The sequence below is a fragment of the Caenorhabditis remanei genome, chromosome V (genome assembly GCF_010183535.1).
Source record: "Caenorhabditis remanei strain PX506 chromosome V, whole genome shotgun sequence".
Lineage (NCBI taxonomy): Eukaryota > Metazoa > Nematoda > Chromadorea > Rhabditida > Rhabditidae > Caenorhabditis > Caenorhabditis remanei.
Window position 1 is genome coordinate 13,473,685 of NC_071332.1, and position 23,468 is coordinate 13,497,152.

At 39.5% G+C, this 23,468-nt stretch overlaps 6 protein-coding genes across 6 annotated transcripts; 5 read left to right on the forward strand and 1 right to left on the reverse strand.

Moving 5' to 3' along the window:
* Positions 1-11,407: 11,407 nt before the first annotated feature.
* Positions 11,408-11,674, forward strand: GCK72_019661 (uncharacterized protein; the record flags this gene model as incomplete). Its single annotated transcript, XM_053733149.1, has 2 exons — positions 11,408-11,491; positions 11,540-11,674. 2 exons carry the CDS (start codon positions 11,408-11,410, stop codon positions 11,672-11,674), a joined length of 219 nt encoding a protein of 72 aa, XP_053582062.1.
* Positions 11,675-11,950: 276 nt separating this feature from the next.
* Positions 11,951-12,510, forward strand: GCK72_019662 (uncharacterized protein; the record flags this gene model as incomplete). The annotated part of the gene is made up of 3 exons (XM_053733150.1): positions 11,951-12,133; positions 12,182-12,356; positions 12,407-12,510. The coding sequence occupies 3 exons, from the start codon at positions 11,951-11,953 to the stop codon at positions 12,508-12,510; spliced, it is 462 nt and encodes a 153-aa protein (XP_053582063.1).
* Positions 12,511-14,596: 2,086 nt separating this feature from the next.
* On the reverse strand, positions 14,597-15,654 carry GCK72_019663 (uncharacterized protein; the record flags this gene model as incomplete). The annotated part of the gene is made up of 3 exons (XM_003095610.2): positions 14,597-14,850; positions 14,959-15,534; positions 15,582-15,654. 3 exons carry the CDS (start codon positions 15,652-15,654, stop codon positions 14,597-14,599), a joined length of 903 nt encoding a protein of 300 aa, XP_003095658.2.
* A 558-nt stretch (positions 15,655-16,212) lies between these two features.
* Positions 16,213-18,701, forward strand: GCK72_019664 (uncharacterized protein; the record flags this gene model as incomplete). The annotated part of the gene is made up of 6 exons (XM_053733151.1): positions 16,213-16,281; positions 17,249-17,361; positions 17,408-17,520; positions 17,568-18,088; positions 18,139-18,470; positions 18,515-18,701. 6 exons carry the CDS (start codon positions 16,213-16,215, stop codon positions 18,699-18,701), a joined length of 1,335 nt encoding a protein of 444 aa, XP_053582064.1.
* Positions 18,702-19,186: 485 nt separating this feature from the next.
* GCK72_019665 (uncharacterized protein) lies at positions 19,187-20,707 on the forward strand (the record flags this gene model as incomplete). The annotated part of the gene is made up of 6 exons (XM_053733152.1): positions 19,187-19,247; positions 19,290-19,414; positions 19,458-19,570; positions 19,618-19,730; positions 19,782-20,328; positions 20,377-20,707. 6 exons carry the CDS (start codon positions 19,187-19,189, stop codon positions 20,705-20,707), a joined length of 1,290 nt encoding a protein of 429 aa, XP_053582065.1.
* Positions 20,708-21,590: 883 nt separating this feature from the next.
* GCK72_019666 (uncharacterized protein) lies at positions 21,591-22,681 on the forward strand (the record flags this gene model as incomplete). Its single annotated transcript, XM_053733153.1, has 4 exons — positions 21,591-21,653; positions 21,700-21,998; positions 22,067-22,205; positions 22,421-22,681. 4 exons carry the CDS (start codon positions 21,591-21,593, stop codon positions 22,679-22,681), a joined length of 762 nt encoding a protein of 253 aa, XP_053582066.1.
* Positions 22,682-23,468: the final 787 nt, after the last annotated feature.

Genomic DNA, 23,468 nt, shown 5'->3' on the forward strand with positions numbered 1-23,468 from the left:
TTTTCAAGTATTGCTACAACGACGTATACATTCTGGCAACTTCAATGGGACTCTTCGAGACGGAATTTGAAAAAATCACCAACGTTTGTCTTCTGGAGGTAAGTTTCCGTAAAAATTGTACCACGCAAACACTTTCAGGAGTCTACGACTGCGGCATCAGCAGCTGCTCTTGTGTTTCGTCGAAATCATTTGGATTCAGAAAAGCCGATTGTCTTGGATGTGAAACCGTCAGTATCAATGAATGCATCAGAAGTCAGTCAAAAATATTTGGCGTGGTTCGCTTCGAAAGAGGATGTGCAGCTGAACATGTCAACCACGTATGGTGAAGAAAAGGTGAGTGAAGCACACAGGCTCACAGACGATAATGCAAAATTTTCAGATTGGGAGGTACCGAGTGGATGGTTTTGTACATCCATGTCCAAAATATCCTCAAGGACTCATCGTTGAGTTTTTCGTAAGTGAACACAGCTACGAGATTCCTAAATAATCACAATTGCAGGGCTGCTACTGGCATGCACACGAGTGCACTTATTCAGAAGAATCCATGATAGGTTGTGAAAGTGCCAAAGAAATTCGCCTGAAAGATGAGGAACGTTTGAATGCCTTACGTGAATTTCACCCAGTCAAAGTTGTATGGGAATGTGAAGTGAAGAAGCAGCTTTTGAGAAATCCTGAGATGGCCGCATTTTTTCGAGACTATGAAGCTGTGGTAAGATTTCAATGCATACACCATCTGCACATAAATGAATTTAGGGACTTCTACACTGTGACAGGGCACTGACAGGTGGCAGAACCGAAGTTTTTCGACTATACGCCAACAATGAGGGTAAAACACTACGATATGCAGACGTAGTCAGGTGATTTCCGGCTCTACTTTCATCAAAAACTATAGTCTTTTCAGTCTCTATCCTACGGTGATGAAACACGATCCATTTCCTATTGGTGCACCTGAAAATGTACCTAAAAGCTCCATGGAAGTACCAATGAAGAAACCAACCGATTTGACATTTCGCGGGTTTTTGAGCTGCAAAGTCTTACCACCACGACATCTGAAGCTACCAGTGTTACCAATCAAGGACAACGGAAAGCTCCTGTTTGGTCTTTGTAAAAGTTTGTCACGGAAAAAGTCAACATAGAAACCTCATCAGTTTTTCAGAATGCTGTAGAGACTCAAATCAACATGATTGTGAACACTCGGACAATGATCGTTTGTTCAGCGGAACGTTTACTACAGTGGAACTCCAGAAAGCATTGAGCTTAGGCTACCAAATTACAGAAGTGTTCCATGTGAAGACAGGTATTTGGGGGATTCATGTAATTTTATTTTTGCAGGGTGTCAAGTATGAAAACTGGGTGCAAAACGATGAAAGTGGTCGTGGAGGACTATTCACCTCGTACATCAACCAAATGATGGAGGAAAAAATTGTGAGTGAGACTGTGCTGGGTGCCTAATTTATTCAGCCGTTTTCAGTATAGCACAGGATGGCCAGCAAATGTCATCACAGATGCTCAAAAAGACGCGTACTGCAAAGCATACTTTGACAAGGAACAAATTCATCTCACGGACTACTCACGGTTTTCAAAAAATCCAGGGAAGAGAGCTGTTGCCAAGTTGATGTTGAACTCACTGGTATGGTTTTCAATGTTCTCACTGTAGATAAACCAATTTTTTTCAGTGGGGCAAATTTGCACAGCGAGTGGATCGTGAAACGACTTGCATAGTGACAGACCCAACGGTTTTCTGGAACATTTTCTATGACACAACAATCGTCATTTCGGATGTACTATGCGTGAATGATGCTCTGATCATCAAATACAGGAAACAGGCAGAAACTCTTGAAAGTTTCAAAACCAGTGCAATGCAACTTGCTGCACTCACTACGTCTTATGCTCGTCTTCGACTCTACCGCTTCATGGAGATGGTTGGTGCGGAAAACATCATGTACACAGGTATTTTCCAGTCAGTGGTCAATTTTTCGCACTCAAAATTTACAGATACGGACTCAATCATTTATGCTGTACCCGAAGGATCAAATGACCCATTGCGTGGAGAAATCGGACCTTATCTCGGACAGCTTACTGACGAATTGGATGGAGCAATGACAGAATTTGTAACCCTAGGTCCCAAAACGTATTGCTACAAGGAGGTGTCAGCCGATGAATCCCTGAAGGTGAGTGGTATAAACAAGTTTAATGCGATAGATTACCAAATTTTCAGGTCGTTCGAAAAGCAAAAGGCATCACAGTCAATTCCGTCGTCAAAAACCTAATGTCTTTTGATCTGATGAAAAACATGGTGGATGAAGTTCTGCAGGATGTATATCAACGAACCCGAGTTCAATTTCCGCAACACGTCATGTATCGCGATGCATATCACCACGTCTACAGCAAAAAGATTTTCAAAAAATTCCAGTTCACGTTCAACAAGAGACGCATCGTTTCCGATGGATCTACACTCCCATATGGATTTTGTGCCTGAACTTATGAAATTGTCTTTGCCCACATATAAATAATTGTCGTTGCTCACATATAAATAATTGTCGATGCCCACCTATAACCTATAAATAATTGTGAACCATGTGCTTCTACAAGTTTTCAGACAGAATTTGCTGTGACCAAGTTTTGAGCGTGAAGTATATCTGTAACCAAGTTATGAGTCTGAAGTAGTTTTGATATGGGGAAATTTCATAAACGGAGTGTATTTGTGAAATTTCAAAATTACATCATTCTGTGCCATATTTGGAGACTGGAGTGCTTTTGATATGACCAAATTTCCAAATTTACATCATTCTGCACCAAATTTGGAGATTGGAGTGCTCTTGCAATGACCAAGTTTTCAAATTTACATCATCCTGTGCCATATTTGGAGACTGGAGTGCTTTTGATATGACCAAATTTCCAAATTTACATCATTCTGCACCAAATTTGGAGATTGAAGTGCTTTTGATATGACCAAATTTCCAAATTTACATCATTCTGCACCAAATTTGGAGATTGAAGTGCTTTTGATATGACCAAATTTTCAAATTTACATCATTCTGTGTCACATTTGGAGAGTGGAGTGCTATTGCTATGGGCAAATCTTCATTCTTCTGTGCCTACATTTGAAGAGTGGAGTGCTTTTGCTATGAAATTTTTTAGATTCATACCCTTGTGACCAAATGTTCTGACTGAAGGTCTTCTGAAATTTTGTTTTCTGTGGCTAGAATTCAGACCCTAGTGTTACAATTTCGAGAATGCATATTTCCAACCATTGCAAATATCCACATCACGTGAACCTATGGCGTAACAACTGTAAAGCAACTCGTGACAGGTAAAATTCAGTTAAGATACATAATTTTTCCAGCTCATTCCCGAAGAAAGTCGTATCAATCCTTGGAAGTCCATGCTTAGGGGTTTCGACGAATCCTGTAAATGCAAAACCATAAGCCATTTTGAGCCACTATAAGGCCCACGAGAGGGAAATTGAGGGGTTTTAAGGACGCGGAGAGAAGTATGGGAGCGTATAAGGCGAACTTTTGTAGTTTGTAGTCATGTCTCTGCGTCTCTCCACCTCACACACTCTCTCACTTTGTAGCTTGGAGGGGGCGGGGCTAATTCTCTGCGTCTCTCTCACTCACCCACTCTCTCACTCTGTAACCTATCCTTCACGCCTATCATTGATGAGGCGCCTATCCTTAATGAGGTCCTTAGTGCTTATCCTTAATGAGGTGCCTATCCTTAATGAGGTACACATCCTCAGTGACGTGCGTAGTACACATACCGGCCTATCTCTACGCATATCACACATTGGACTTTTTGGAAAATCAGTCAGAGTACCGGGTTGGGTATCGAACCTACCGGAGGCGATCGACCGCACGTGTAACCTAGACTGAGAGGTAAGAGGATGTTTATATACCGAGCGCCGGCGCCCCCTCGAGCGCCCGGTGTGGGGAGCGAGGGGGTTGTGTCTGCGTCTCACGAGGTGTGTTTGGCATGAGAGACGCAGACACAACCCCCTCGCTCCCCACACCGGGCGCTCGAGGGGGCGCCGGCGCTCGGTATATAAACATCCTCTTACCTCTCAGTCTAGGTTACACGTGCGGTCGATCGCCTCCGGTAGGTTCGATACCCAACCCGGTACTCTGACTGATTTTCCAAAAAGTCCAATGTGTGATATGCGTAGAGATAGGCCGGTATGTGTACTACGCACGTCACTGAGGATGTGTACCTCATTAAGGATAGGCACCTCATTAAGGATAAGCACTAAGGACCTCATTAAGGATAGACGCCTCATCAATGATAGGCGTGAAGGATAGGTTACATAGTGAGAGAGTGGGTGAGTGAGAGAGACGCAGAGAATTAGCCCCACACCTTCCAAGCGAGAGACGCATCGACTACAAAAATTCGTTCGCCTTATACGCTCCCATACTTCTCTCCGCGTCCTTAAAACCCCTCAATTTCCCTCTCGTGGGCCTTATAGTGGCTCAAAATGGCTTATGGTTTTGCATTTACAGGATTCGTCGAAACCCCTAAGCATGGACTTCCAAGGATTGATACGACTTTCTTCGGGAATGAGCTGGAAAAATTATGTATCTTAACTGAATTTTACCTGTCACGAGTTGCTTTACAGTTGTTACGCCATAGGTTCACGTGATGTGGATATTTGCAATGGTTGGAAATATGCATTCTCGAAATTGTAACACTAGGGTCTGAATTCTAGCCACAGAAAACAAAATTTCAGAAGACCTTCAGTCAGAACATTTGGTCACAAGGGTATGAATCTAAAAAATTTCATAGCAAAAGCACTCCACTCTTCAAATGTAGGCACAGAAGAATGAAGATTTGCCCATAGCAATAGCACTCCACTCTCCAAATGTGACACAGAATGATGTAAATTTGAAAATTTGGTCATATCAAAAGCACTTCAATCTCCAAATTTGGTGCAGAATGATGTAAATTTGGAAATTTGGTCATATCAAAAGCACTTCAATCTCCAAATTTGGTGCAGAATGATGTAAATTTGGAAATTTGGTCATATCAAAAGCACTCCAGTCTCCAAATATGGCACAGGATGATGTAAATTTGAAAACTTGGTCATTGCAAGAGCACTCCAATCTCCAAATTTGGTGCAGAATGATGTAAATTTGGAAATTTGGTCATATCAAAAGCACTCCAGTCTCCAAATATGGCACAGAATGATGTAATTTTGAAATTTCACAAATACACTCCGTTTATGAAATTTCCCCATATCAAAACTACTTCAGACTCATAACTTGGTTACAGATATACTTCACGCTCAAAACTTGGTCACAGCAAATTCTGTCTGAAAACTTGTAGAAGCACATGGTTCACAATTATTTATAGGTTATAGGTGGGCATCGACAATTATTTATATGTGAGCAACGACAATTATTTATATGTGGGCAAAGACAATTTCATAAGTTCAGGCACAAAATCCATATGGGAGTGTAGATCCATCGGAAACGATGCGTCTCTTGTTGAACGTGAACTGGAATTTTTTGAAAATCTTTTTGCTGTAGACGTGGTGATATGCATCGCGATACATGACGTGTTGCGGAAATTGAACTCGGGTTCGTTGATATACATCCTGCAGAACTTCATCCACCATGTTTTTCATCAGATCAAAAGACATTAGGTTTTTGACGACGGAATTGACTGTGATGCCTTTTGCTTTTCGAACGACCTGAAAATTTGGTAATCTATCGCATTAAACTTGTTTATACCACTCACCTTCAGGGATTCATCGGCTGACACCTCCTTGTAGCAATACGTTTTGGGACCTAGGGTTACAAATTCTGTCATTGCTCCATCCAATTCGTCAGTAAGCTGTCCGAGATAAGGTCCGATTTCTCCACGCAATGGGTCATTTGATCCTTCGGGTACAGCATAAATGATTGAGTCCGTATCTGTAAATTTTGAGTGCGAAAAATTGACCACTGACTGGAAAATACCTGTGTACATGATGTTTTCCGCACCAACCATCTCCATGAAGCGGTAGAGTCGAAGACGAGCATAAGACGTAGTGAGTGCAGCAAGTTGCATTGCACTGGTTTTGAAACTTTCAAGAGTTTCTGCCTGTTTCCTGTATTTGATGATCAGAGCATCATTCACGCATAGTACATCCGAAATGACGATTGTTGTGTCATAGAAAATGTTCCAGAAAACCGTTGGGTCTGTCACTATGCAAGTCGTTTCACGATCCACTCGCTGTGCAAATTTGCCCCACTGAAAAAAATTGGTTTATCTACAGTGAGAACATTGAAAACCATACCAGTGAGTTCAACATCAACTTGGCAACAGCTCTCTTCCCTGGATTTTTTGAAAACCGTGAGTAGTCCGTGAGATGAATTTGTTCCTTGTCAAAGTATGCTTTGCAGTACGCGTCTTTTTGAGCATCTGTGATGACATTTGCTGGCCATCCTGTGCTATACTGAAAACGGCTGAATAAATTAGGCACCCAGCACAGTCTCACTCACAATTTTTTCCTCCATCATTTGGTTGATGTACGAGGTGAATAGTCCTCCACGACCACTTTCATCGTTTTGCACCCAGTTTTCATACTTGACACCCTGCAAAAATAAAATTACATGAATCCCCCAAATACCTGTCTTCACATGGAACACTTCTGTAATTTGGTAGCCTAAGCTCAATGCTTTCTGGAGTTCCACTGTAGTAAACGTTCCGCTGAACAAACGATCATTGTCCGAGTGTTCACAATCATGTTGATTTGAGTCTCTACAGCATTCTGAAAAACTGATGAGGTTTCTATGTTGACTTTTTCCGTGACAAACTTTTACAAAGACCAAACAGGAGCTTTCCGTTGTCCTTGATTGGTAACACTGGTAGCTTCAGATGTCGTGGTGGTAAGACTTTGCAGCTCAAAAACCCGCGAAATGTCAAATCGGTTGGTTTCTTCATTGGTACTTCCATGGAGCTTTTAGGTACATTTTCAGGTGCACCAATAGGAAATGGATCGTGTTTCATCACCGTAGGATAGAGACTGAAAAGACTATAGTTTTTGATGAAAGTAGAGCCGGAAATCACCTGACTACGTCTGCATATCGTAGTGTTTTACCCTCATTGTTGGCGTATAGTCGAAAAACTTCGGTTCTGCCACCTGTCAGTGCCCTGTCACAGTGTAGAAGTCCCTAAATTCATTTATGTGCAGATGGTGTATGCATTGAAATCTTACCACAGCTTCATAGTCTCGAAAAAATGCGGCCATCTCAGGATTTCTCAAAAGCTGCTTCTTCACTTCACATTCCCATACAACTTTGACTGGGTGAAATTCACGTAAGGCATTCAAACGTTCCTCATCTTTCAGGCGAATTTCTTTGGCACTTTCACAACCTATCATGGATTCTTCTGAATAAGTGCACTCGTGTGCATGCCAGTAGCAGCCCTGCAATTGTGATTATTTAGGAATCTCGTAGCTGTGTTCACTTACGAAAAACTCAACGATGAGTCCTTGAGGATATTTTGGACATGGATGTACAAAACCATCCACTCGGTACCTCCCAATCTGAAAATTTTGCATTATCGTCTGTGAGCCTGTGTGCTTCACTCACCTTTTCTTCACCATACGTGGTTGACATGTTCAGCTGCACATCCTCTTTCGAAGCGAACCACGCCAAATATTTTTGACTGACTTCTGATGCATTCATTGATACTGACGGTTTCACATCCAAGACAATCGGCTTTTCTGAATCCAAATGATTTCGACGAAACACAAGAGCAGCTGCTGATGCCGCAGTCGTAGACTCCTGAAAGTGTTTGCGTGGTACAATTTTTACGGAAACTTACCTCCAGAAGACAAACGTTGGTGATTTTTTCAAATTCCGTCTCGAAGAGTCCCATTGAAGTTGCCAGAATGTATACGTCGTTGTAGCAATACTTGAAAATCTCTTCGACAAAGTTGAAAATTTTGCCTTCATCCCTTTGTGCACTCAAAAATGTTGAAAGTTGCTCTTTGACCGCAGACGATTTGTTGTCCATAGCGTAGTGACAATCTTCAGGAAGCGGTCCCACATAAGTGTAGTTTTCGGGTTTGATGAACAACACCGGAAAATCCCTGTAAATTTCAAGAATAACTTCACTCTGGTCTCACACTGTCATACCCCTTGACGGAATCCACGTTGAACGTCTTTCCAAGTGAGCTCAGACTCATTGACAGGTATCGAATTGAGTCAAGAAGTTTTACTCCATTGTGTTCCATGAAAATCAGTTTGGTTCCATCCATGACAAGTTTGGGTGAAGCTTTGTTGCTGGCAATCAAATTCTCAAGAATGAATTGACCATCGTACCTGAAATATACCACATCTTTGTAATTATAACCAACATCAAAATTTACCCAGATGCATTATGTGCCACGACAACCGCTCCTCGGTGGTGATCAGCAAACAGCCACTTTGTCATCTCACTTCCAACATCCACGTTTTGATTCTCGATGGTGATACATTCAATGACCTTCAATCGACCATCAGGTGCACATTTCAAGCACATCATGTTTCTTGCTTGTTCCATGTCATTTGGAATAAAAGTTGTGCACTCTGGACAACAACGGAGCGCCACGAACAAGACAGGGTGTTGCTGTCCAGTTGATTCGTCGGCTCTGCTCTGAAATTTTTAGAGTGTGAACTTAATTTTGGTGAAATGTAAACCTCAATGTCGAAATATACACGACGTCGTGTCAACTTTTTCTCATTTTTCTTTGAAATGGGCATCAAGCAATTGTGCGGCGTAATTCTTTGGCAATTGCAGCGATAACACCATTTCTGCCCGCACTTGTGCCGATTGCCTTTGTTCGTGTAGTAGACGTCCTCGCATTTCTTACACACTGTCGTATAATCACATCGACTTTTGCCATTCTTTGGACCTGAAAGAAGTGATTTTGAGCTGGAGCTTTCCTACAACCAAGCACCTACCTTTTTTGATATGATTTTCATAGCAGGTTTGAGATTTGAATAACACGGTGCATGTCTTGCATCGAGTTGGTTGATCACTCTCTGTAACTGGACAATGACGTTGACCGCATAAACGGTGAACCAGTGGGCATTTATAGTGCAATACAGTATTGCGGTAGCCTCTATTGCAGAGAGCACAATAGTAATCGGTCCGGAGTAGTGCACAAATACTTCTGACACCTCTATAGTGTCCATCGTCCAAGTACAGGGCCAGTTGTTTTTTGTCACCAACGTATGGTCCTGAGTAGAAGGGTATGGTGGAGTTTTTCACAAATACAATAAGCTGATGTGTTCCGGCAAAAACTGTGTTTTGAAAACGCTCAACATCCATCCTACAGAAGTTTGACGATTTCGAAACACCTGCTTTCTGCAAGTTTTCTGAAGTTTAGTTGCTGAATTTGATCCAAATCTTACCTCCTTCATAGCTTTCACAGCTTCGTAAACTTCTTGGCAAATGTGTGGTCGCTTGAACGTCTTTCTCAGTGCATTGCGATACTTGTTCTGGCTTTCCTGTGTTCTACAGATTTTCCAATTGTAGTACATCAATGTCTGGTACAGTGCATGAACCAGACAATCTTCGATTACTGAAAAATGTTCAAAATGATGATATTGACTTGAACAACGTGGTTCATAGAGTTTTACCTTCGTTCGGCATGATGTTGGATCTGCGTAGTTTGACTTTGGGTAATTCCTCGTTCATCTCAATCTCCAATTCACTCGATTTTCGTCGTTTTTCAAATACAGTGAGTTCTAGGATTTCGCCAGTGTCAAAGCGACGTTTACCGCTACCAACTGGTGGATTGATATATGTAAATCTGGCATTGATTTTTGGAGTTTCAAGTTCCAAGACAGACTTGTTTGACTGTGACTGAAGAGCAAGACTTTGAACAATGTGTTCAGCCTTGATCCGATCAATCGGTTGATAGCACAAACCGACGCTTTCAGGAATCTCGCTTGATTCAAATACAATACCCACTTTTGTGCGGGGGTTATTGAATGGGTCATAGCGATGAGCGAGTTCTATCAAAGTTTCAGCAAACATTTCAGGACCTCGTGGATCAGTTGTCATAGAGTCAGGAAGTTCCAAGCCTAGCGTGCGTGAAATGATTCGACCTTCAAAATGACCCTTGGGGGTCTTTTCGTGGACTCCCAAAACACGGACCTTTGCTCCACCAACTTGCTCCTGGTAAAAATTGCTGTTAGTAACGGTACCACAAACTTCAAGACTTACCTCTTCAAAGTTTTCTACCATTATGGTTGTAGATCTTCTTGAAAATCAAGACAATGTTGGGATTGATGGTGATGATGGAAGTCAAGACAGGGTTGGGATTGATGATGATGATGATGATGATGAAATTGATAAAGGTAAATCGCGTCAAGAAAATCAATGACGTTCACTTCGGAGTGAAGTGTGATATGGCTTGTGGAATTGCGTTGATTGCCTTATATACCCCTTCATTCTCGTCTGTTGTGTTCAATTACTCCCCAGGATTTGTCAGTTTGCACCATTATCTGTTCTTATAGCTCACATTTCTCCATTTTTCATTGACCCATCGGAAATCTGTTGAAAAGTGGTTGTTTGTGTCATAGTGTGATGACTCATTTCCGTCTTTCCTCAGTGAAACTTGGATGGTTTCCACGGAATATGAAGAATTCCTTGCTCTGCCCGATATATGCTGAACCTTGAAACAGTGAGTCATCATTGATGAGTCATCCTTGATGAGTCATTCTTGATGAGTCATTCTTGATGAGTCATTGCGACAGGTCACTTTCAGGGTTTCAAACTTTCGATTCTGATGAGTCATCAAACCAAATGGTTTTGCGTTACGATTTTTGTGTTTGGTGTTCATTTCATTGTTTCACACAGTTTTCGTATGGATAAGTCTGATTTTCTGTTCTGGGTGAGAATGCTCAGTTCTCCACGTTTCAGGTGGTTTTCTGTCCTTGCTAAGGTAACCCAGAATTATTCACATTTCCAAATTTGTGAAGGTTCTCTTCGTGATCACACAGGATGCATAGGGTGCTCTGCACAATATTGCTATTTTTTGTTCAGTACAGTTCGTTAAGCGTTCATTAACCGCTCGTTCAGATATAGAGAAGAATTACGTGAAATCCACGATTCTTGAATTTATAATGTATTTTTCAGGACATCGTTGCTTCCGACCGCGTAAGCTGCCTTTGCAATTCTGCAAACCTGATTTCGATAGGGCAAAATGTCTGCCTAATGCACGAGGACGATCAAGCATTGGTGATCCATTTTTGAGAACTTTAGCGCACACTCTCCTTCGTGACTTAGTTCCTTGGACTATATTGAAAAACTATTTGACTTCGTCTGGCTCTTTATTCCTTCTCAACTCCTACTGCTCCACTGTCGCATCAACCATCTCTCTAGCAAGTGTGGTGATCTCGTTGTTATCGTAGCTGCTCATTTCGAAAACACAATGGGTATTCAAAAACCTGTCGTGAGTAATGAAGTAAGCTCAGGATATGTATATCAACCTAGTCCCCAAGATCAAATTGGAGTGGTGAGGATTACAAACACTTGATAGTTGAAAAATTCCAAAATCGTTCAGGTTTCTTCAAATGGTCTGGATCAGTACTTTTATACATCCCCATCAACTCAAAAGCCTGAAAAGAAGCCTGAAGCCTACGTTTTCAACTTTGCCAAGGGTTCCATGCCCATTATCCACATTCAACCAAAACCCTAGTTTGTTTGCTCATTGTCCTCCAGTCGTCTACTCCGTGCAAGATTTTCACCTACTGGTGATGATTCATGCTTCACCTGCACCTCGCTTAATTAAGTTTTTCAACTTGACCTACCCCTTTTTGCTGATGACTCATGTTTTTCAGACACCTATTTAAGCGCGATGTACTCATCACTTTCTCATTTCCACCTTCACTTTTCCGACTTTTATTCGCATCCCCTGTTATGCTTCCTCTCCTCGATAAATTATTCGCTCCAAATTTCTTATGATTTTTAGAGAATGTCTGGTGTTCACCCCGATTATGGTACTCCTACTAAACCCAAGATGAACTGTCAACGCGAGAAAGGTCCATGTTCTGAAGATGGCAAAGAGGTTAACCATGTACCGATGAAGAAGAAGAAGAAGAAGATTCCGAAAAAGAAGGTCGTTACCGCTGAAGGTGAAAACCCTGGTGCTAAGCGTGTGAGTTGACCTGAATTTGTTGAAAACTCAAAATGATTCTGTTTATAGTGGTTGTATGAGAAAGCTGCTGAATCCATTATTCCTACCGAGGCCAAAGCCAATGTTATGCCTGAACGTCTTTTCAAAGGTTTGGACCCACTTATTGTTCACATGTGTACTCCATGCAAGAAGTTCAACTCAACCCGCGAAACTTCCAAGATTGAAGATGGAATGATCCAGATTCGTGAGTTTACTTGTATCAAAATTTCAAAAGTTTCAATTTCCAAATTTCAGCTCTTGCTTTGTGTTCCGTCTGCCGCTCTCATCTAATTTCTCAGAAAAACATGAAGTTCTTCCAACACGATTGCCCGTCACTCAAGAAGGAACTCAATCTGTGAATCTGATAATTTTTGTTCCTGTCCTCTATTTCTAAACTTCTTGTGTACTTTGTTCACGTCATCTTTGAAACAATGATGTTGGTTCGTGTTTTCCAAAATTATGAGAAATGAAGAAGTGTGACTGTTTGTCTTGTGTTGCATTGTTGATGTAGCATCCTCATCACTACTTCTTAAATTTCTAGAACTGTAGATGAATTGCGGAGCAAATTTTGCATGCACCTGAGTAAATTGTTTCGTTGGTCACTAAGCGAATTGATTGCAGTGTTCGTTGTCCAATTTTTGTAGATGTATACAATGTCGCTAACCTGAATCAATTGGTGTCGAACGAAAGTTGAGGAAATTTCTCGGAACAATGACGTAATGAATATGGAATGAAATTCACATGACGCATAAGATACATGACTTTGAGAGAGCATAAACTCAAGAACATAGTCGTGCGTCGTTTCAGAATTTTTAGAGATGCGAAAATATTCCCACACCCCATAACTTGAAACCTTGCGGTATGTAAAGTGATTTGCTTGAAGCAACAAACTGCCGGTATGCACTCACAAAGTTTACATCGGTGATAACGCTAATCAGAGAATCATGTATTGTTAAGACACATCTACGTAGACTTTGGTTTCTACAACAAATTTTCGTTTATTCATAGTTGGTAACCCATTGCAAAGCCGTGAACAACCGCTTCACATCTTCCATTACCACCGTTCAGATGACCCTACGCTGGTATCACCCACGCTCCTCCCCTCCTACACTGACACCCCCGTGACTCCCCTCAGTTGTGTGTTTCTAAGCCCCCATCCCTACCTCTCTCTGCGAGAAGAGCGAAAATTGGAGCCAACATGTTTGGTGATTGACTCGACGAAGTGAAGATTCTGACGGAGACCGTAGCTTTATAGTGCTCACCGTCTCTTCTTTGATTCACATTTCTATTTATTCAGTTGCCAAACGAGAAAAACCAAACGATTTTCAAAGCTAAAATTGATACGGTTGCTGAATTTTTGTGGAGTTTGAACAGGTGAATGTAATCGGCAAAGTTGATGAGAATGGTGTTTAGTGCGTTGTTAGAAGAGATTTGATTGAACTTCAGAACGCCTACAAATCTGGTATGGGACCCGGTAATAGTCGAACTGTTGTTATTTTTTTAAATAATCAGTTTTTAATGCTATAAGCAATATGTCGAAAGTTCAGAGAACGGGCTTCTACCAGCTCGATTTCCAGTCTGATGGATGAATTATTTTCTGCTGTGATAATTGTTTGTTGTTTATTTTTATCTGACAATGGTAGACCGCAAAGCGTGTTGTGAGTTTGCCAATCTACATCTGGTCCAAACTTTTCTTTCTTTCTTACAGTAATCCAAGCAGAAACCCATTCTAAAGTCGCAGTGAAAAGAATCATGTCCTCCGTATTTGCTCATCGTATTTGCTCAAAGAGCATCCTATGAATGTACAATTTTTGTTGGGATTGAAAACGAGAACACAGATCACAATATAACGAATAGGACACATCCTACCGTATTTCTTGACTTCGGAAATCATTGTCGAAAACAAGATAACTTGTCTGAAAACCCCCGTTTATATTTTGATCATCTGAAATGGTCCAATGAGTTATCCCTTTTTTATTTCTATCTCTCTGTGTGATCATAAAAAATTACATGAAATCAAAAGTTCAGCTTCTCAGATAATTTAATGGATGGGTCCCTTCAGTGACGACACATCGCAAATATTTCCGGCGTTAGGTAGTCCAATTTTATATTGGTTTTCTGTATAAAAAGAAGTCCAGATCTGGCACTGTTACTATATCTGTCTTACATTTCTGACACCCTTGTCAAATCCAGATTACTTTCATTTTCGTATAGATTTATGCATATTTATGCTTCCTCTCACTCTCGTGCGTCTCTTTCATTAAAATCTGTCACATCTTTGTTCTGATGGTCGAATTGTTGTGACGCAAAACTAACTCAAATACATAGGTCAAGATCTGAAATAATGAGTTGATTCGCTCGCAAAACATGTGAGAAAAGATGAGATCAAGGAAATTTTGAAGTCCTCAGGTTATTAAAAACTTTATTAGTACAAAATTAATCAATTTACAGCAAATCCAACCCTTCTCTGACAATATATTTAATCTGGAAAACAGTGTTGTTCAACTGAAGTAGCACGAAATACTGATTCAGATCTTCATAATGTTTCGAAATGACATGAGATAAAGATAGAAGATCAGTCAATCTGGTTGGTCCATACTTTTGATGAGTGAGCATACAATACTCGAATAATGCAGAGGTGTAGAGGTTACGGTAGGAAGAAGAGAGTATACGGCCAGTTTCAGATAGGTTGGGGATTGCTGAAACTAGTTTGTACGTGACTAGGTAAAAGTTTAAGCTGACAGGTCTGCTAGATCATTTACAAGACCAACGACCTAGTCACTCAGTTTCAGTTGCTTGTTTCTTACCTGGATTGGTGATCAAGATAACCAACATAAACAAAAACTCTTCCATTGTTATCTGTAATTCTATTAACTGTCCCACCAATCTACATCGAATACGATTCTCCAAATCTTCCAGATCGGGACTCATCACACCAGGAGGTAAAACATCAGACCCATCTGGGAATGTCAAGAAGCCATTTCCCTCCGAATAAGCACGAAAAGCTGCACACAAACTTCCAACCTTCACAAAATATGCCTTGATCAGATTTTCTTGATCTTGCAGTTTTGAAAAGTACAGAAATGGAAACTTTCTCATGAAATCGATAGTAGTTACTGTAGATGTATAGGTCCAAGATTGAAAGTCCAGATACGGAGCTCTTGGGGTGTACCGTACTGGGCCTGATATTATAGTAGAAACATTGAGGTCGATGTCAGTAGGGTAGCAGTTAAAAATTGTGATGTTACGATTATAATTCCACTCTGATAACGTTTGAATTGTTTTGTGAAAATCAGTTTTCTGAAGTAAAGTCAGAATTGTCATTCCAGTTTGAATACACTTTTGGAATCGACAACACTGACATTCATGGACTGTCGGAATTACTGTAATTATTTCTAGTTATGAATGAGATTCAACAGCTTGGACTCACAGTTATAGCAACTCTCGCCACCCGTGCACGGTCTCAATGGTACTGTTCTGACAACATGACGACGAAAGAACATCTTGCAAGCATTGCAAGATTGTACCTAGAAAATTGACTTGTGAGATGATGTTTTATGTTGGTCTAAAGGCACTTTCGTACAAACGATTTACTTTTGAGAGATAGGAAAGTTTTTTGCACATCACACTCTGAGTCTGTAGTTCTGCCAAGCAACATGTATAGATCAACACTGTTTATTTCAAAACGCTATGTACACCGGCAGGATGCAGGTGAGAACTACAAACTGTGAGAGTTTCTCACCGTGGAACACGGATAAATGCTTATTACCAATATAGATCCTCTCTCACTATTACTGTCACCGATTAGAAAGAATTGCCCTCAACGACAAACAAATTGGCAGTGCTTCTTCCGTACTAATCGGAATTGTGCTGTACAAATATGCCTCTATCATTTTGGCTAATTCAAATCGTCCGTTTTAGAATAGGTCCATCCATGTGCTCCAAGGATTATCCTACATTAACACCAATTTGACTTACCCCGTAATTGAAGTCACTTGCTGGTCGTGAACAAACTGCACACAATTTTTGCATTGTATGCGATTCTTCAGAAATCATGATCGATGAAGAAGAAGAAGCCATTTTCATTGAATGACATGAAACTCAAACTTCTCGACCTACCGTATAAAGGGGTGAGTCTAACCTAGAAACTCATTGAGCACATAACCAGTTTTCTGATTTGTGAATGTCAGAAGCAATGTTTTTTTCTCACAAACTTTGGGTTAGAAAGTTGTTCGTCACAGCTAAAGCAAAAAGTTCATCTGGAAATAGGTTTCAATGGTCTAATGTCTTCATTCTTTCTAGATTCTGTTCATTAGCATAAATGTAAAAAAAAAGTACTGTAGAATTTCAGATTTTTCTTCACGTCAGACGCCCGTACGATCACAAATTAGAGAGGAGAGGTGTGTATGCTTCGATGAATTAAACAAAGGTTTTGGAGGGAGAAAACATATTTTCCTTCGGTAGAACTATCCGGATCAGTGGAGCTTATAGTCTAGAAGAGAACCTTCTGACTGACTTTATTTGCAAGTTTCCAATTAGAAAAGTTCAAATTAACACAGGAAGGAAAAGTGCAAATTTCATTTCTCAAATAAATGACGGGATTAAGAATGAAGTCATTCCATTACAAGATAGTTCATATTGTTCCTGTTGTGTTCTTTTCAAAATCAGGAAAACTCGAATGGAGTAACACTAAATGGAAATAAAAAATGAACTTTTGAACTTTTTAAGGCTGCCTTATCACCTACGAATGTTGATAAAAATCATGTTTCAACCTCACAGACGTCATTATTTTATTGACTTCATCCCCAATTTTTCAATCATTTTTCCAAATGATAACTTTGTCTAAATTTTTATTTTTATTTTTCATCCAATTTTCTATTGCCAATAGCCAAGTTCCCGGTAGGAATCTCAACGAAACGGTTGAGTTGAATTCACAACTTTCAGCTTGCAATGGCGGGACTATGACCTTTGATTATTCAAAAAATACAATACGATTTCCGGATATAAATGATCTCCCAATATTCCCAGATAATTATATTTGTGATTTCAAGGTATCCGACATTTTTAAATTTATACTCATCAAAAGTATTTTTTCAGATAAATGTACCTCAAGGATGGTTTGCGAAATTTCAATTAGTTGTCAATGTAACTAACTATCAGAACGGACCGGCACCGGTTCAAGTTATAAACCAATTGAATAGAAGCGAAGAGTGAGTCATTGATTGTTGAAAATTTCAGAAATATCTTTTCACTCAGTGTTGTTTCGTCTGACGACGATCTTTTCTTCTTCATTTCATCTGGTGGCAAAGTCAAATTATCAACAACAAACTCTAAAGTGCAGTTTAGAATTCAAGTTTCGTGGAGTTCGTGTAAGTGTCTTCCCACTTGAAATTAAAACGCTTTGTACCGGTTTCAGACCCATCAACTAAACAAACATTCAATGTGTCATCGTCCGATTATCAACCAACTGCTTACTCAACCTTGCAATACCCCATCGTCCATGTGAAGGCAGACACAAGAGTGTCTGCAACAGTCGCTACTCCATTTTCTCCACGTCACTCTCTCCAATATTTGCGTGGCCTCATTTTCTTCGATGGTCCCACAACGAATTCGACAAGTTTTGGAACTGGTTTGCAGTTGCTGAATGCAAAATCTCAATATGTATCAACTGGGCAGTACATGACAGTTGTGCAACTTGAAGGATACGATGGACTACATTGCTTCTTGCAAGATTATGATAACACAAAAGAAATTGTGCAATTTCAATCGGTGGTGTATACTGATCAGCCAAACGGTTTGACTTTCACTTTGGATGGAACAAATGGTCCATCTGCACTTCAATCTTGTACAAATTACTCAGAAATCTTGATTGGAATGAATGGAAATGGGTTGTTGCACGCGTATCTTGGAGGAGTCAGAAAAGATAAGAAGAATATGGTAAGGACATATAGGTGAGTTGTTTGATGTATTCGAGTTTACAAATGCAGGCACTATTTTTCAGTGCTAATGACAGTTTGACAAACTTGCCCCAGGAATTTCAAAGTGACGTCAGAACTTATGTGTCAACTGGAGGAAAATCCTTTATAAATATTAGTGACAATTGGAGTCAACTACAGGGGACAAAGTCGATTGGAAGAAAAGGATTTTTTATTTCTCCAAACTATGGGGCTCTAAGCAACGATCAATCCTTCGAAGCACAAATCAAAATGCCAAGTGGTGGAACTGCGTTTCGCCTGAATCCGTTGTCCCCTTCTTTTGTTGGAAAAGAGTTTGTGAAGATCACTTTGTGGGACGGTAGCCGTGTTGATTCTCAGAAAACGTGAGTGAATTTCAGAAGACATTTATGAATATTGAATTATTCAGATTCTCTGCTGAAAATCAATTCGATGAAGGCGTTTTAGAAGTGTTTGGAGACCGGATAGATGTTCTCTATTCACAAGACACGCAGATTCCAACAACTGGATTTTATATGATTTTCGAAGTTGTTAACAGTTGCTATAGATTTTCGTGTTTGATATCTGTGGTTCTGGTTTTGTTAAATTTATTGTGACAATCAACGTATACTTGATATTCTCGTATTGCATAACTTTTAATTTGTTTTCGAATAAAGTTATTCTGAAAGAAATGTTGGTGCTCTCGAATTTTCAGATTTTACAGGGAAGCCTTCTTGAGGTCGTGATATAAATTTTCACTGTTTGAGAGAACGAAGTGACTTGAAAACAACGCACTCTGACTCGTTTCCAGTTTCTCCAGTTTATAGCTGAAGTAAACTCATTGTGTAACGGAATTCCTAAATAATGAATTTCAGTTCTCATCGAGTAAATGAGTCATACTCTCTCTCTCTCTAACAACTAGAAAATCAAACGATCAAACAAAACTCTTTGAAGACTGATAGTTTGATTTCAATTTGAGTACAAAACACACTTTTATGACGCCGTGTTTCTTATCAGGACCCTACGGCATATATAAGCTGTCAGCTTCCAAATGCAAATACTGTAGTCTTTTTCATTCTTCTCGTTTTGATTCCGCCTAAAAATGAAAGCTGCTTTATTGTTTCTCTTGATTGTAGTTTTTATTGCCGAGGCAGAAATTCCAGGTAATTCCATTTTATCCAGAATATCATGAACCTTCTTTTTAGCTTGCCTCACCGGCACTATCTCTTTTGATCCACCTCTTGACACATCCATTGTTACATACTATCCCAATAGTTTCAATGGTAATAATGCTCCGCTTTTCCCGGATAACTACCAATGTAATTATCAAGTAAGACCTCAAGAATTCATATCGAAAAAAGAAAACTCTTCAGATTAATGTACCACAAGAATGGTGGGTGGAAATCCAGATGACAGTGCAGCTGGCAAATCAGTCAGATGAAAGAGTTTCAGTTGTAGTGGTAGATCAGATAGGACCTACTGAAGGGTGAACTATTTGATTGTGAATAATTGCGGCAACGTATTTCTTTGCAGAATTCAATACGCTTCTCAAGATTCGTTCTATTTCATCTCGCCTGGTGGAAGTATTCAACTATCAACAACAACCACAAAAACACAACTCGGTTTTTCGATTCAATGGAAGAAATGTTGGTTTTTGTTTAGGAGATCAAAACGTTCAACGAAACGAAAAGTTTCAGATCAACCTTTTTCACCGAACTTGATTAATCTAAACTTCTCCGATACCGTGCCGAAATTTTTGGATCTTTCCAATACAGTTCCCTATGTCATTTCGGCTGAAACTCGGACATCTGTTCTTGTGATACCTACTCAGGACAATAAGTATCAGCACCTTCTACGTGGTATTCTGATCTATGATGGATTGACATGGAATTCCACATGTCTCGGAACAGCTAAGCAACTGTGGAAAAGTAAGACTCAATGGGTCTCGACTGGAAAAGAGATGACTGTACAGTTCCTTTTTGGAGCATCATCTGATAGTTTAATTCGATTGGTTTTTCAAGATTTTGAGAACACTAAGAATATAAAGCACTTCGAAGGAATACGTTCAGATTCAGAAGACAAAGTTTTTTCATTCGATGCAACAAAGGGATCATCAGCAATCATTACCTATGACGGACAAGATCAAACAGTAGAAACTTTGAGAAGCTTTGGAGGGGACGGTACATTAGATGTATACGCTGGAGGAATCACACAAAGCAAGAAAAACCTGATAGCCACTTACTCGTGAGTGAAGAGAGTATAGACATTCACATTTACCTCTATAGTATTCAGGGTCAGTTCAGATTCTCTTCGTCTTCCTCAGCAGTTCTATGGAAACTTCAAAACTTATGTGTTTAGCGGTGATAAATATTCACAAGCAACATTCAGTCTTGTGAGAGACACTTCATTTTCGTCAACTAAGACAACTGGACGGACAGGGTTTATCTCATCGAACCACTGGGGACAGGACGGTCAATCACAGTATGCCAGTGCAATCATCAATGCTCCACCAGACCAGTTGGCCACATTCTCTATAAACATTCATTCAGTTGATTTTACTCCTGGAACTATTTTGGTTCTGACAGGAAGTAATGGCAAAAATAACGTGTATGATGAGAAGTGAGTATTTTCGTGAGTTGTTTTAGAGATCAGTTACAGTTCACTTGCATCATTGCAAAACTTTCAGATTCGATATAAATCATTTGCCACCGATGAATCAAACAATCGAAATTGTTAGTGATAAACTCTCCCTTTCGTTCAACTCTAACGGAGTCGTTAATCGAGGGTTGTACATGGATTACAAAGTGATGAATACGTCAAAATCGGTTTCATGCCTTTTCTTATCTCTTTCTTTCCTGATTCTTGCAATTTTCAACTGAATTTTTACAAAAATGAAGATTCTTTCTCATAATACACGACTTAAACCACACTTCGGAAAAAAATCTGAACAAAGAACTACAAAACAAGTACGCCAAGCATAGTAGAAATGCTGCCATAAAATGGGAGATCGATCCTGATAAAGTCTCCTACTACTCGGAATGTATAATCGCTGTATCGTTTGCCGCATTTAATGTATTACCGAAGACTTGAACGGTCTGATTGATAGGTAGGATGTTGAACATGATTCACTGAGAAGACTACCTATTTTCCAAGTCCAGTACGGTCATCACCTCTTTGATAATTACTTTTTTTCTTTTTTTCTCACAGAATCAAGTTAGAGTATAGACAAGCTTTGTGTTTTGGTTCACTGTCGTTTCTGGCGGATAGTACGAAAACGTGGGTATCAGAAGACCCAATCAGTCTAATTTCCGGTGAGGATCTTTTGAAAACACTCAACACATTCATTACACTCATTTTTCTTGTTCTTTGAAAAATGAATAAAATTCTAGAGTACGGTTCTATTGAAAATATTCCTCTTTATAACTGCAGGTAAGTGACTAGATCGGATGTAATACTTCTAATGGATAGAGAGTTTTAGTGAGCATAGCTCCAGAAAATGGTCAAAAATGAATGGTGTTCGGCATGGATATCTGGGGCAGTTTGATGTTGCCTATGGAACCATTATCAATGTAAGCATAATTTCTTATGCTATGCTAGTTCAAATAAATTATTTAGATCATGTATCTTCCGATCCTATCCGTAATGTTTAGACCGGAATACTACAAAATGTCTTGTTTTAAAATCATGATTTGTCTCGGTATAGTTGACATGCTGGCATTGTGCATAAACTCAATAACTACTGGAATCCTGGCTATGAAAGGAGCCGTCTGGTGTACTTATCCAGTGTTTAATTATATTGTTGGAATGATTGTGTTGGGGCTATGGTGCGGGTCATGTATTATTGTATTGATTTTGGTGGCAAATCGGTTATTGGATTTAAGTGAACACTGGTTGGGAAAAAAGTTGTTTAATGGGTAAGTGATGCTCACTAAAAGCTAGAAATGTTCCAGACTTTTTCAAACTTACTCTTTTCTTTTTTCAGAAACCGCACATTTCTGGTCATGCTGATTCCTTTCTTCTATGGTTTGTACTTCATCATTTTCACAAATCCCGTCGGCTTCAACTCGAAATATTACACGTGGTTGTTCAATCCGTTGATAACTGACGAGAAGACGGATCAGGTATCTTTTCTGCTATTTCACAGATGTATCACTCCTTTTAGTACGTCAACATTCCTCACTGCATCAATAACATTCTGATTGTAGCCATAACATGTGTTTTATATGTATGGTTGTATCGTGAAGTGAAAGAAAATTTGGCTGCGATCAGCTGGAAGAATCGGAGACATGATTTAGTGAGTGTTCACGTAAACTTGGAAAACTTTTTTTGATTCCAGAGCTTTCAAATTTTGGTTCAATCCGCTATGATTTGTTTTATTAATTTCGTTGCTTCAATTATTTTTGTTTTAATGAATATCATAGAACTACCCATCTGGATAATTATTGTGGCTCAAAAAATGTGGCAGCTTATTCATGGAGCACCTGTCATCATATATCTCACTCTGAACAAAACGATAAGAACAGGAGTGATCAACAAATTCCTTGTGGTGAAAAAGATATATTCTGTTACAAATCGCTCAGTTATCTCTCCGCAGTGATTCGAAATAAATTTTGTGTTTTCAGCCATAGTTAACAGCTCTGTCACAGTACACTAACCATAAAAAGCTAATCATAAAAAACAAAAAAAGTTTCCTAGACAGGAAATTATTGATGAAAAAAGGTATTGGTCTGCACAAAAACAATCATTAATTGTTATTCGGTTGCCTTATTTCTCAGACCGGAAGAACGTAATTCATAAGGTCGGTAACGCAAAAAAACAGTAGTTGATAGGGAAAAGGTTTCATGGATTAAAAATATCGGAAACAATTAAAAATATCGGAAACGATCATAAGAATAGATGGATAAGGCATGTAAACTCGTCAAACTTTAATAATTTTCATCCCCCTCAAAGTCCTCAGCCTAGCTAATCACATTGTCATCAACAAGTTTACCATTAAAACCACAAAAGCTCACTAGAAAAATTGAAAATCAGAATTTTTCAATTATGATAAAAAACTCACAAACAGCAAATAGATATTTCAGATTTTTTGAAGTACACTGTTCCGCAATCAGAACAACTCACAATCAGATGCTCTTCGAAGCAAACAAAAACACTAACACTTGTAAATGGTCTTTTAGAATTTAAAAGTTTTGTTCTGACTTTGTGTTCAAAAAAAGTTATATCTCACGTCGTCTTCTTTATCTACTCTACTTTTTAATCGGTCTGTCAATTTGAAAATGGAGACTTCTCCTGTGTTCGTTCTGTTCCAACTTTTGAGTGTTGTTATTAGTGAAGTTATCAACCCATTGCTACTATTAGATATGTGAGTTTAATTTTATAGACCC